The sequence below is a fragment of the Caretta caretta genome, chromosome 11 (assembly GCF_965140235.1).
Source record: "Caretta caretta isolate rCarCar2 chromosome 11, rCarCar1.hap1, whole genome shotgun sequence".
Taxonomy (NCBI): domain Eukaryota; kingdom Metazoa; phylum Chordata; order Testudines; family Cheloniidae; genus Caretta; species Caretta caretta.
Window position 1 is genome coordinate 23077865 of NC_134216.1, and position 15463 is coordinate 23093327.

The 15463-nt window shown below is 39.0% G+C and overlaps 1 protein-coding gene across 4 annotated transcripts in view; it reads left to right on the forward strand.

Moving 5' to 3' along the window:
- The window catches only part of ARHGAP15 (Rho GTPase activating protein 15), a 458500-nt gene that overhangs the window by 84643 nt on the left and 358394 nt on the right, over nt 1-15463 (forward strand). For all 4 annotated transcript variants that reach the window (XM_048868642.2, XM_075117817.1, XM_075117819.1 and 1 more), the window contains one exon: nt 8358-8447. In XM_048868642.2, coding sequence (XP_048724599.1) covers nt 8358-8447 — 90 coding nt within the window. The remainder of the gene's footprint in view (nt 1-8357; nt 8448-15463) is intronic.

Consider the following 15463-nt stretch of genomic DNA (forward strand, 5'->3'; position numbering starts at 1 on the left):
AGGCCTCAGACCGCACAACAGGACACTTGGGAGTTGTGGGCCACTGTTGGTGTCATCGCCACCCAATCCTCACATACGTATTGGTGGCCATCTAGCACTCCTTACCCACAATTGGAGTGCAATAAGACCTGTTTTTGCTCTGCACCAATTCAATGTTTTTATTCTCAAACTAAAATTCTGTAATGTTAAACTGGCATCAATAATACCATCCCTGGAAAAGAGCATGTAGTTCACCGCTCTCGATATCAAAGATGTATACTTCCACATGGACAATCACTTTGTCCACAGAAGATTCCCTTAGTATTATTGTGGGTCCTGATCACTATCAATACAGGTGATTCCATTTGGTCTAGCAACTGCACCCACAATCTTTACCCAAGTGTTTCTAGTAGTAGCAGCACAGTTCAGATGAAGTGGCTTCACAGTCTTTCCTACTTAGACAATGAACTTCTCATTATCAGGACACATCTAGAAGCCATTGCATTAGCTTCATCACTGCTTTAGCTTCTTTCATCCCTAGAAGTCTGTGTGAATTTGGAAAAGTCTATTCTGACTCTGATGCAAACCATAGAATTCATAGGAGGGACCTTAGACTCAGTCAGGTTGAGGGCTTATCTCCTCATGGCCAGATTTCATACCATGAGCAACTTGATAGACCAAGTTATGTACAACCCTCAAACATCTTTCCAGTCTTGCCTTTCTCTCTTGGGGCACATCGTGTCATGAACTTACCTCATTCCATTCCTCAGCCTCCACCTCCATTGCCTTCAGGCTTGGCTCTGAACAGTATATATACCAAGCAAACACATCATGAACATCACAGTGACAATCCCTGCCAGGATGGGGACCTCAATAACTGGTGGAAAAATCCCAAGCAAGTGTGTATGTATGTATTCCTTTCCCATCCCCCACACCTGACAAGATGTTAAATATGGATGCCTCTATAATAGGCTTGGGATCCTACACTGATATGGTCTAGGGCACTTGGATGCCCAAGAGACCAGAATGCCAAGAGACCAGAATGCACATCAATCTTCTGGAACTCTGGGCTGTCTGAGAGACTTGTAAATTTTTCCTGCCATTCATACAGTTTCACTGTGTACTCATACTGTTTGACAACATGAGAACCATCTTCTACATTAACAAGCAGGGATGAGCAAGATCCCTGTGTATAGAAGCAGTCACCTTGTGGAACTGAGGCATCAAGAACCATATCGCCATATCGGCAGTGTACTTTCCTAGAACCCAGAAATCACTGGCAGACAGCTTGAGCAGGCATTTCACCAGTGATCACAAGTCAGAGATACACAAGACAGTACTGAACAGCATTTTCACTCAGTGGGGAACCACTCTGGCAAACAGGAAATACAACATATACTCCTCCAGGGGAGCTCAAGGAAAGCTCTCCAGAGGTGATGCTTTCCTAATGCCTTGGTCAGATCACTTGAGGTATGCTTTCTCTCCCATCTCATTCAAGGTATGCCTTGAGGTCTATGGAAGATTTGACAGGCCTGGGCATGAGTTATCCTCATCATCCTTAAATGGGCCAGGTAAATCTGGTTTCCAAACCTCCAATGAATGGCATCCCATCTGCCAATTAACATCTTTTCCTTTCTGAATCTCTTGATTCAGCGGTATGGTAGAGTCAAGAACCCTAGCCATGAAGCACTTCATCTTGTGGCTTGGTATTTGGGTGAGCATCCAGCTTTGAATGTTCCTGATTTAAAGCTCTGCAAACCATTCTTAATAATAGCAGAAAGGATTCCACCAGAAAATGTTACCTAGCCCAGTTGAAACATTTCTCTATCTGGGTGCAGCAAAACCATATATTTCCAGAGGCAGCGGATGTTTCTTACTCTCAAGACAACAGCTTTTTCCCTTAGCTCGCTACAGATTCGTCTGGTGGCAATCAATGCATGTAAGTCACCATCGGACAGTTACTCAATCTTTATTCACTCAGTAACCACCATATGTTTGAAAATTCTTGAAAGGTCTGATCAGAACATTTCCACCAGTAAAGAAACCTACTCCTCCTGGAACCTTAACTTAGTACTTTTGGCACTCACTCAGTCATCCGTTAAACTGTTAACTACATGTTTGACATCTCAGCCATCAATAAAGGTTACCTTCTGGGTTGCCATCACCTCACCCAGAAGGGTAGGTGAACTCGGGGCACTAATTGCTGATCTGCCATACACAATATTCCATAAGGACAAAGTCTGGCTATGAGAACACTCGAAATTCACTCCTATGATAATTTTAAAATATCACATAAACTAGTCAATTCACTTACCTTTGTTTTTTTCCAAAGCCCATGTTCTGGTGAAGAGAGAAGACTCCATTTCCTTGATGTAAGATGAGCATTGGCATTTTACCTGCAGCGAATAAAACTGATCAGAAAGTCATCTAGTCTGTTTGTTGCCATAGCAGAACAACTCCGAAGTCAAGCTATAGCCTCTCAGAGGATCTATACGTGATCTTTGGCTGAATCCTACTCTATCAGTTGGCACAGCTCCCTCCCCCACATGGGTAAGGGCTTACCCTACAAGGGTATTGAGGATGCTTAGCTGCTTGCAGGAAGGACTCCACACCTTGTAGATTCAGGTTCCAAATACTTAATCTTGCACCCCCTCTACTTAAAATTCCATTAAATCAATTTGGTACAGGGTCAGGCCTGAAATTCCAAAGTTGAGAGAAAATTCATCTTTGGGTTTGCCAGATATTTAAAACTAGACCAGAAAAGATCACCTTTTAGATGTGGATTCCATGAAGGTCATGAGCTGCACTGAACTCACACATGGCACATCTTAGGCAGGGGAAGGAAAAGTGGCTGTTTGCTCCCTTTTCATCTTCCAGGATGTGAGGCCAGCCATGGTGTTGAGCCAGCCCTAGCAAAATGTAGAACCCCCCCAGGGCTACTCTAACTTGCACTAGGAGTGAGGACCATTCCACCACCTGAGGTTTGTTAGAGTGTATTATATATACTCCAACCCCAGCCCCACTTTCTCCAACCCCCGTCACATCTCCTCCAGGCCCTCTGCAGGCTTCTTGCCTTCCTGTATGACAGGAGACTTAGAGGCTTGAGTAAAAGCAACATATTTTTATGTTAGTCCAAGATTCCCCCACACTGGAAGAATTTTCATCAGCTCCTTTAGGGCTGTTTAATGAGTGGTGCAAATGGACCTTACCAGAGAATGAGGATATGGTCCAAATCTAAATCTAACTCTATTTAAATATGAAATAAGTATTTACATCTTATGAAACAGCAGTTCATTCCAAGCCAACAGCCTGCCCTGAAAATGCACTTCTTCAGCAGTGCTCAGTGTCAGTGAAATAATATTCACATCCTTGTATCTTTGTCTTACATTTTTTTTATAAAAGGTCAAATTTAGCAGAACAACCATTATGTGCACATGACCAAACTGAGAAACCATTTGCGGTAACTTTCCAGGTCCTGGCCCAATCCTCTCTTTTCTCTTTGCTGGCCTTCCTCATTTTGTCACATCTCATGTCATGACCCATTTCAGCATGTGTTCCCTCTGATCTTACCATAGCCCCATACACATCCCCTCACTCAGATTAGTCTTCCTCTCCCAGAAATGATCTTTTAGGTGGTGGGGCTATGGCAGCAGTATTTACCTGGAACAAAATTACAGGCATGAATTAATGTTGCTGTATGTTTGTGTATTTTGGGGACAAAACAAAAATGAGCTAGACTTTGGCTTTTGGGCTATTAGTCTGAAAGTTCAGAAATACATCAAAAATTTGGACTGCAGATTTGAACTTGCTTTTTTTTTTTTTTTTTTTTGCTGTACTGTCAAATATTTTACATGGGGAAACAGTAGATGACTATCACTGCCAATTATGTCATAATCCAACATGTCAAACCCAAACCTAACACATCAGAGAAGTTCCTGCTCAAAGTAGCTAAATCCAGGCAAGCTGATTCTATCTGATGCATCTAATGCAATGTTTGGTTTTTTAAACCCATTCATCCTGCTATAATTTTGACAGCTGAAAAGGAATAATATAATAAACTTCATTAAGAATCATTTGTTTACTGATTTTTTTTCAAATATTGTTTATTTCGGCAAAGGGGGAACTCAACCATTAATTAAATAATGCAATAAAGTCAATGTTCATTCATTGTAGTCTGAATTTAATAACATAGCAATTTTATTTATAACAGGAAAATGATGTGATTTAACAAAAAGATAAATACTGCTTTGGATTATAAGGTTATTAATTCATTAATTCTTAAGTACTGTATATAAAGTGAAAATTTAAAATAACGATGAATCATGATAAAAAGAACAATACTTCACTGTAATGTCACTCAGGCAACATGAGGGGGGAAATGAAATCACATACACATAATCCCTCTCTTAATGCTGAAGAAGTAATGTTTATTGGCAATTTAAATATATATTTACCATAGTTTTTAATAATAATCTAATACACAGAATTGATTTTACCTTTAGCCACACAGTTTACTGTGTTATTCCTTGCTTTTGTATCCCTATTGCAGATATAGGGCCTGATCCCAGATAAGATAGTAATAAAATTGTTGTTGACTTTAATGACAGAAGGATCGGGCCCATTGTTCTTTTCAAGTTAGCACTGACGTATGGCCTCATCATTAGTATTAATTAGAAAAAATGATAGTGTAAAGCATAAAAGGAGAGATTGAGAGATGGTTGTTAAAAAACTGTTAAAATATTAATAAAAATACAAAGGAAATGCAATGGTTTAATGAATTTGTATTTTTTGCTCCTGACTTGATCATTCCTAGTCAAAAATCTGTATTTCATTCCACTTTATAGAAGTCACAAAACCTGTTGAACTCCTATTTTTTTTGTATTTTAAATTGATAACATGATCAAAAAGGATCATAGCTCCATTCCTAGCTTCTGCTTGTATCAGGCTGTCAAGAATTCCCTACGTAAAATTCTGTTTTCAAAGATTTGTAATTTTGACCGAGAGAAGGATGAGTGCAGTGTTTTTCTGAAGAGTTTATTGAATAGAGGATATTTAACACATGTGCAAACTGCCTTGTAAATGCCTCCTAAATCCATATTCATGCAGAGGAAGATTTCATTGTAACAGACACTTATATCAATTTACAGTATAACCCCCACCAACAACATTGATATAACATAAATGGTCTGACTGAAAAGCACAAAGCAAGGTAATTAATTATTAGGTCTCTCATGGTAGCTTTAACTCACTCAATTACAGGATGTGTTAGTTATGGCTACATGCTTATGAAGCAGACTGTGAATCATACAGCACGTAGGACAACACAAGGCCATATTCTACTTTCAGACATGTTCATGGACTTCCTGTAGACTTAAATAGGGGCCACATGTTTCTTCTGGAGATCCATTTTGGTAATAATGATACCTAGCTCTAATATAGTGAATTTCATCCAGACATCTCAAAGCACTTTTCAGAGGAGGTCAGTATCATTGTCTCCATTTTACAGATGGGGAAACTGAGGCACTGTGGGATGGGAAAACTGAGGGATGGGGAAACTGATGGGATGGGGAAACTGAGGGAGCACTGTGTCCAATTCTGGGTCCCATACTTAGGAAAGATGTGGCCAAATTGGAGAGAGTCCAGCGGAGAGCAACAAAAGTGAGAAAAGGTTTAGGAAACTTGACCTATCAGGAAAAGGTTAAAAAAACTGGGCACATTTAGTCTTGAGAAAAGAAGACTGAGGGGGAACCTAATAATAGTCTTCAAGTATATTACAGTATATACAAGGATAGCGATCAGTTGTTCTCCATGTCCCCTGGAGTAGGATAAGAAGTAATGTGCTTATTCTGCAGCAAGGAAGTGTTATGTCAGATATTAGGAAAAACTTTCTAACTATCAGGATAGTTAAGCTTTGGAATAGGCTTGCAAGGGAGGTTGTGGAAACCCTATCTTTGGAGGATTTTAAGAACAGGTTGGATGATCTACATTTACATGGTTCAACCTCAGTGCAGGGGAGTGCACTTGATGACCTTTTTAGGTCCCTTCCAGCCCTACATATCTATGATTCTGTGATCTCACTGTCAAGGAGCTTTATCCTGATCTCATCCAAAATTTTACTTTCTTCCTTTTTTTCTTATATTTTTCCAAGATTTTCTTTCATTCACTGGTGTTTACACCTTCCAAATTTTGGTTGAGTGGGTAGTCTTTTCCTTCACCCTAGATATGTAAGTATTTGCAGGCACAGCCAATAACTTTGTGATTTTATCCAAAGAGAGGGAGCAAACAAATTTGTCTGACAAAATCTGCACCAGTTCCCCAGGGAACTGCAAATGTCTATTCTGTGGGAGTGCAAACCTTGATAGAGGTTGACAGAGCATTTTGGATGGAATCCTTGACAGGTGCTTCATAGATATTCCTGTCTCTGAGCCCCTGCTATCGATTTTACAGTTGGAGTGATTGATCTGTCCCATGAATATGGTGTGTACATATATATTTCTAAAAGTTGTACAGTACAGAATTTTGTAACTTGGACATTTCTATTAAAATATTTGGCTTGTAATAATAATTTGCCCCTCAAAATCTTCGATCTGAAGATCTCAAAATGCTTAAAAAAATTAATTAAGCTTCACAACATCCTTGTGAAATTAAGTATCAATATTACCATTTTGCAGATGGAGAAATTGAGGTTTAAGGAGGTTAAGCTGCTTGTCAAAGGCTAAACAGGAAGTCTGTGGCAGAGTTAGATATGGAACCTGTTAACTTCATAGCATACACACTGAGAAATTAGATAAAATTCTGGATTCTAAAAACAAAGCAGTGTTACACTGTAACTTTCCAGTATGAGTATTTATGTTTTTAACACACAATAACCCAAAAACAGAGAAAGAGAAAACAGGCTACACCTTATGGCAGACAGGCACAACTCAACCCACATTGCTTTTATGCTGGCTTTTGCAGAGTAATTCTGAGTGCACTGCACAACTTCCTGCAGAGCCCCTGAGTCTGCAAGCAGAACCAGGAACCCTCCCTTCCTCACTTTTAAATGACAGTCCTCAATACCCCACAGAATGTACCTATTTCTTCCAGCCTAGTGCTTTAGCTTTAGCTCCTTCTCTTTTGAATAACATATCTTTTATTTCCCTTTTGGAAACAAGGAACAAAGACCAATTATAGGGCCTGTTATTGCCTGAGACACGGAAGTGTTGTGGTTTGGCAAATTATGAGTATAATTATAACTCCAGTCCTGAAAAATGCCAGGTTCCCTGACTGCAAAGCTTTTTACCATGATTTTTTACTGTGCTTCTCTCAACACAGATTGATCCTTTCTTTTACCCAATTCAAACAACTCTGGAAATACATGTTTTTTAGCCATTAATAACAATGTCAGAGAAATTTAGTGAGCATTTTTAGGAAGCTGAAAAGTGTGATTGTGCTGGAATCGCCATGGTGCCTGCTGCCATTTAGTTTTCTTTACAACCGATGTCACTCTTAATGTTAGAATTGTTTAAAGTAGCAATATGGCCTAGTGGATAGAGCACTGAACTGGGACTCAGGAGACCTAAGTTGTATTCCTATTTGTCTTGGCCCCCCTCGTGCCTCAGTTTCCCCATCTGAAAGGGCAAAATGATACTGTCCTCCTTTGTAAAGTGCTTTGAGATCTACTGATGACAAACCTTATATAAGTAGTTGTACTAGTAGTAGTAAAAATGAGGGACAAAAAAGATGAGTCAAGGTGACTATTAACATCAGTCAGCTATTGCCCTCACCAAACGCAGAAGGAACTTTATGGAACTAATTTTTTTTTTTTAAGTATTATTGTCTGGGATGTGTGATGGCCTGTAAGGTGTTGAGTAGCTCCTGAGAGATACTTAGTGCATCTCAAACCTGTTGACTTTTGTGGAACTCACAGATGTGGGCATCTCATGGGATTGAGACCGTGGTAACTTGCTCAGATAAAAAGATGGCCTACTGTGGAGCTGAAGTACACATTCTTCTACAGTCTCAGTTCTTTCCAGCTGTATCAGTGAGAACTAATCTATTCTGCACACGCATTTTTCAGGTTCAGTGGTGCAAAGTAAGCATTACAAAAAATAGGAAATATCCAGTCATTTTTTTTTCTTTTGCTTTAATTAGGAAATAGCCCAATGATTTTTTAAAATAACACACACACACATACACACACATGTAATTCCCACTGAGAACCCTGAAAAAGGGATATATATTGTATTAAAGGGAGGATTAATAGGCCCTTCAGAGTGGTGCTAGCAACAATTCTCGAATTCTCTGCCAGTTGAACTTGATCCACTCTCTTTTTATCTGGCAACTGTCCCCATATCTGTACATTCAATTTATATTTTGTATTTAATTTTTATTTGCAGAAAGCAGGATATAAACCAGAATGGGTGGATTTGTGTGGCGCTCAAATTGAATGGACTACAGAGAAATCTAGTAGAAAGAATGTCTTTCAGGTAAGAGGGAATTTGTTCATTTCATTCTCCCTTTGGGTACAAAGTCTTTAAGGTAAAGAACTAGGTTTTATTTCTGTGATTAGATATTTTAGTAACTACAGATTGATCTAATACAGCACTTGTTTCTTAAACAAATTTAAAAGCGTAACATTTTATCCAGCCTCAGTTTACTATTTTTTTCTAGGCTAACGAGTTCTGATGATTGAATCTACTAAAAACACTTGAGAACCTGTTGATTTATTGATTAATGTTCCACATTCAATTTGTTTTTAAAACTTAGCAGGTAATTGCTTTGGGTTTAAGCCTGGAATCCTTGACCTAAAGAACTTCCATAAACAGAACTTTCTCAAATTGCTTATTTAAGCTCTGATCCAACTGAGTGTGGTTACTCTGTTTATTTTTATTGCTGCTCACGGCTGTGATGACCCAGGTTCATTCCTGAGTGGAGAGGGCTGGAAGGAGAAGAACCTGGCATCCATCAGAGCCAATTCAGAAGTTTATATATTTCTCATGTGCTGATCATTTTATTGTATGGAAAACAATGTTGCTTAATTTTTTTTTCATCCAAATGCCATTTCATTGAATGGCAAGATAAATGCCTTTCAAGGATGAGAAAGGCATTATTCTAGGGTTGACATTCCAGGATCTGGATGCTAAAAAAAGGTTGTTACAACACTTCCACTATAGGGACCCAGTCCAACATACCGATTGAAATCAATGGAAAGGCTTTTGTTGATGTCATGGGAGTTGAATCAAGAGCTATAATTTTTTCTATCCGAGGATTTGGAATTTTATATAGGGCTTCAGTAGCGAGGATCTAACAATGAGAACTTTCCTTTCTTCAGCTGTTATTTATATATTAAATTGATTTATTTTAGTAAGGCAACTAGTGTACCTCTAGTTCATACCCTGGTTTTACAGTAAGGCAAAGTGTGAGTTTGGTAAATATGGGAGTCAGTTAACAGTAGCCTTACAAAAGAGATGACTATATATTTAGGTGGTAAGAGGGTATAAAATTGTGCTTAACAGTATTTTATTTCACCGAATTGGTCACTATCTGAAACTTAGATCTTGTCTACACACAAAAGGGACTCATGTCTTTTTTGCAATGTTTTCCCATTTATGCTTCTGGAGTGGGGGAAGAACAAGCAGAGATGTGAGCAAAGATTAGTAGAAGAAGGGAAATGTAACAAAATTATTTCAAACCTCAAAATAATGTGTGAACTTTGGGTAAAGATTTAGGTCTTACTGTCACCAAACTTATTCACCCTTCCTAGTTCTCTTAGTTAGAGGTTCATTGTCCCTTCAGTCATCTCCCCTCGATCTCTGTCCTGCTCCTCATGTCATCCATGAAGTGCTGTATGTGCTAGACTTGTGCCCCACTGCATCTAGGACACAAGAGGAGGGGAGGATGCATCTTCAGGACATATAACTCCTGCCAGGTGGAGTAAAAAATGTGCATGTCAATTAACCAGGTTGCACGTGGCATCACTAGAAGTTATTGAATTGCTTCCAAGGTAGGAGTAGGTGTGGATTACGTGTTGGAGAGAAGTAAGAGTAAACACTGCTTAATATGCTGTGCCAAGACCTTTGAAGACTGGGCTATATAGTAATTTAGGTCTTTACAACAGTGAAGCAGTGATGCTTCCACAGGTCTGCTCCATAGGTGAGCCTCAATGATCTCTACTGGATTAGAATGATTTCAAGGAATGGGCCATTCTGCTTCTAGCCCTGCCCTGTAGGTGAGGCCCTTTTTTAGAGCTGGCATAGTAGGCTCCATGACATCTATCCTACAGCAACTAGTGTGACAGAATATCGAATGGGGATATGACATAGCTGGCATGTGCTGAGCTCTGGGTATCTTCAGCTGGTTCAAATTCCCTTAGGGACTGTTGCCAGTTTGAAAGTGTTAGAGTAGTCACCAGGCAGCTTTTACTTGCAGCTGTGACTGGGGTGAGACAAAGAATCAGGGACTATAACTGTCTTCCTGAAAGGGCTCATCCCTTACCTACCAACTGTGGGTACAACAGATAATTTGGATCCATTCTATCTAAAGATGTAAAGGGAATATTTTTGAAAGCACCTACAGGATTTAAGACCACTGAAAGTCAATAGGACGTGTGCACCTAACTCACTTGGGTGCTTTTGCAACTATCCTCTTAAAATCTGACAGTGATTTATAAAATATGAGGTTTGACAATTCTTGGGTAATCCATAGAGCATATTGGTAGAGTGAACAACCAATTGCTCTCATTCTTCAGTTTTGTCTCCCTAAAAGTAATAAAATATAACTTTAGCCAAATTCTGCAAACCCTTACACATTAGCAGAGCTAATGGAGATCACTGAACTCTTTGAGTATGAGTATAGAGAAGAATCAGGCTCAGTTCTCTTCTGAAACCATGAAATCATTTGTTCATAAGACCAATAACTGAGTGTGAGAGAAATCAGAAATATAAACCTAAAAGGGTGGAGCATCGTTTAGATGGATCATGGAGATATACTAGAAGTCTGTGCCAGATGGCAAGAGTTATTTGGTACCAAAAGTGGTGACATTTTGGGAAAGGACTGAAAGGATTGGTGCTAGATGAATGGAAACAGTAGAAAGGGGAGTAAAACGAGAGTCCAGGCAGAGATTTGAAACCGAGGAAAGTGGCTTATACTTGGATGTTGAATGTGCCGGAAACACTCTTGATGTTTTATTTATTTAAAATATATAGTCATCCTTTGAATATCTACCTATTCATTATTCTTTTGGATTGGAAAGAATCTGAAAGGCTTTGCTGGAAAACTAAATCTAGATGACTTGCACTGCTATTTGATTAGCTACATTAGCTGGCCTAACTCTGAAATTATCAGAATAAATATGATTATATGTCCAAAAGCATGGCAACAAAGCATGATCAGTGGGTTTTCATTTCATTACAAACTGAATAATAAAGCAGGTTTCAGAGCAGCAGCCGTGTTAGTCTCTATCCATAAAAAGAAAAGGAGGACTTGTGGCACCTGGGAGACAAACAAATTTATTAGAGCATAAGCTTTCGTGAGCTACAGCTCACTTCATCGAATGCATACAGTGGAAAATATAGTGGGGAGATTTTATATACACAGAGAACATGAAACAATGGGTGTTACCATACAGACTGTAACAAGAGTGACAAAGGTGAGCTATTACCAGCAGGAGAGCGGGGGTGGCGGGGAGAACCTTTTGTAGTGATAATCAAGGTGGGCCATTTCCAGCACTTTACAAGAACAGTGGGAGGGGAAATAAACAAGGGGAAATAGTTTTACTTTGTGTAATGACACATCCACTCCCAGTCTTTATTCAAGCCTAAATTAATTGTATCCAGTTTGCAAATTAATTCCAATTCAGCAGTCTCTCTTTGGAGTTTGTTTTTGAAGTTTTTTTGTTGAAGAATTGCCACTTTTAGGTCTGTAATCGAGTGACCAAAGAGATTGAAGTGTTCTCCGACTGGTTCATGCCTACATGCCTCCAACTTTCATCCAGACCACACCACACGATCCATTGTCTACAGCCAAGCTCTACAAAACAACCGCATTTGCTCTAACTCCTCAGACAGAGACAAACACCTACAAGATCTCTATCAAGCATTCTTAGAACTACAATACCCACCTGCTGAAGTGAAGAAACAGATTGACAGAGCCAGAAGAGTACCCAGAAGTCACCTACTACAGGACAGGCCCAACAAAGAAAATAACAGAACGTCACTAGCCATCACCTTCAGCCCCCATCTAAAACCTCTCCAGCGCATCATCAAGGATCTACAACCTATCCTGAAGGAAGACCCATCACTCTCACAGATCTTGGGAGATAGGCCAGTACTTGCTTACAGTCAGCCCCCCAACCTGAAAGAAATACTCTCCAGTAGCCACACACCACACAACAAAAACACTAACCCAGGAACCTATCCTTGCAACAAAGCCCGTTGCCAACTGTGTCCACATATCTATTCAGGGGAGACCATCATAGGGCCTAATCACATCAGCCACACTATCAGAGGCTCGTTCACCTGCGCATCTACCAATGTGATATATGCCATCATGTGCCAGCAATGCCCCTCTGCCATGTACATTGGCCAAACTGGACAGTCTCTACGTAAAAGAATAAATGGACACAAATCAGACGTCAAGAATTATAACATTCAAAAACCAGTCGGAGAACACTTCAATCTCTTTGGTCACTCGATTACAGACCTAAAAGTGGCAATTCTTCAACAAAAAAACTTCAGAAACAAACTCCAAAGAGAGACTGCTGAATTGGAATTAATTTGCAAACTGGATACAATTAATTTAGGTTTGAATAAAGACTGGGAGTGGATGTGTCATTACACAAAGTAAAACTATTTCCCCTTGTTTATTTCCCCTCCTACTGTTCTTGTAAAGTGCTGGAAATGGCCCACCTTGATTATCACTACAAAAGGTTCTCCCCGCCACCCCCGCTCTCCTGCTGGTAATAGCTCACCTTTCCTGGTCACTCTTGTTACAGTCTGTATGGTAACACCCATTGTTTCATGTTCTCTGTGTATATAAAATCTCCCCACTATATTTTCCACTGTATGCATCCAATGAAGTGAGCTGTAGCTCACGAAAGCTTATGCTCTAATAAATTTGTTCGTCTCTAAGGTGCCAATAATAAAGCGTTCATTCTTGACTAAAACAGAGCAATGTTAGTTTCTGTCGATGAGTTGCATCAGAACTGGCTACAGAATTCTGAGTTTGATTTGCCCTGGATACTCTATCTGAGACCAAGAATTATAGTTTACAAATAGAAAATGACTATTGAGATTTTGTGTTAAAGAAAATCCAACACCCAAAGTTACAGGAAATGTGGAATTTGAGTTCTAACTAAGACATGTACATGTCTTAGTAAACGCATGCCAACAAAGAGATGGACTATACATAATTAATTAATATGGATGGAAAAATTTCCATATTATCTGGGTGGAAAAATATATAAACCTACAGCAAATGAAGTTCAGGCAGGAAGGTTTTGGGATTGGATTCTGATCTTGCACATGTTTAACTTCACTGTTTTTAATGGAGTTATTCCTTTTCTAAACTAAGGTAAATCTGATCAGAACGAGGCCTAATTAATTTAAAATGTGTGCACAATAGCTTATTTCTGTGCATTTTGAACACTTCCGTTTCATCAAGTAGTGCATAGCAGTGTCCTGCAGCATGACTTGCCTTTGTTTATTTTGTTGATGATATAGCATCAGTAAACAGAACTACTTTGAAGCAGTTTCAACAAAATCTGAGCAAACAGAGCAATTTGCAGTGAGATACTGTATTGTTCTCTGTGGCTAACTGATGTGATGCTCTAGGTCTTCATCAGAGATGTGGTGAATAAAAGAAGATTTATGTTCAAATCACATGCTTTAAACATTTCTGCTAAGTGCTAGTTTGCTCTTTGGTGTTTAGCCTGAAATTTAAAGCACCGAGGATTAAAAGGATTACAACATAATCTTAAATAATCCTAAGTGTCATTTACAGAGAGATGGTTGTAATAACTAAATAAAACCATGTTAAGGGATGGCAGTATTGTCAATCAGCAACTGGAACACAAAGAGTGCCTCTGTCATCCCGTCATTCTCCTTTCTCTCCTTTACGTAGTTAAATTTTGCATTGGATAGGTGCATCTTGATGTGAGCTATAGCTGAAGAAAATAACAACATGATGGAATGCTTTTTAGCCTGCACTAATATGGAAACTGAGGCATTAGTAACTAGATTAGTTGAAAAATGTTCTTGATGCTCAATGTTGTGTGCTTGTGGAGAACTTTTCAGAATAGGGTTTATCCATTTCTTCTGCATCGCTCACTCTCTTCCTCCTCACGTGTAAACCGAACCGCCCTTCGTGAGTTTAAAATTATGACAAGATGCTTGGGAGGAAGTTGCAGTGTTCATTTGACCTTAATATACCTGTGGTTCCACAATGCTAAGGTTTCATTAATACAAAATCCTGCAGCAATGGAATAATGAATTGTAGGGGGATTTCTTTTTGGCTGACTTAAAAAAAAAAGTCAGTGTTAAAAAAGTCGTTATGCAGCATATGCATGAATTAGTAAGCAGCTTCATTCCCCTAATAGCTTCATTCATTTAACAAACACAGTCATTATTTTATTTCATTGGTGTTTCTGTTCATTTTCCAAGTTCATTTGTTTATAAAGGTTTTGTTATATAAATTACAGAGACTGATACTCAGGGTTTTGCCACAGCCTTAATGTGATATTGACTTTAATTTCAAAAGGCTGCAGCTCTGTCAGTTTACTCATATTCATAAAATTCTAACATGTAAAAGCCTAGAAAACAAGGCAAGAAATGTAGTGAAAAATACTAGAAAGTTCTGTATTTTGGTTGAAAGTATAGTTGGACCTACACCTAATATAAAAGAGATTATCCTACAGCTAGTAATCATATAACGTGCCTGATTCTGATCTCAGTTACACTGGTGTAAATCCAGAGCAACTTCATTATCTTCAGTGGAGTTACTACAGATTTACACCAAGATCAGAATCTGACCCATAAATTTTCTGTTCTCTTTTGTATAGTACAGGTTCTTAAATAGCCCTCATCACCATAGTATCTGAGTGTCTTCCAGTAGTGCATTAAGTGACATGACTGACATCTGTCACATGTGGTTTGTTTTCTCTCCCTCATCCTTTCTCCGGGGCGAGAATTGTGTGCATGGTATAACATTTTGTTTTGGTAGAGTTTGGGGGCTTGATTTTGTGTGTGTTAAATGTATGCACTGCTCTGTGTGTGTTTTAGAGAAGGCAGGTCAAAGATTGCACTTGGAAAAGTAGATGGTGAGGTTTGTGATGATCCTTAGTTCCTTTTGGAGTTTGTTCCACAGTCTCTGATGGGCCCCCAAGAAAGCTCTGTCTTTTGCATTAGCTTTAGAGCCACAGAAAGCTTTTGTCTGTGACACATACAGTCAGTGTACTAACTTTTGCTGGTCTTATGTTTTATAAATAGTGGATGGATCTGGCCCTGTT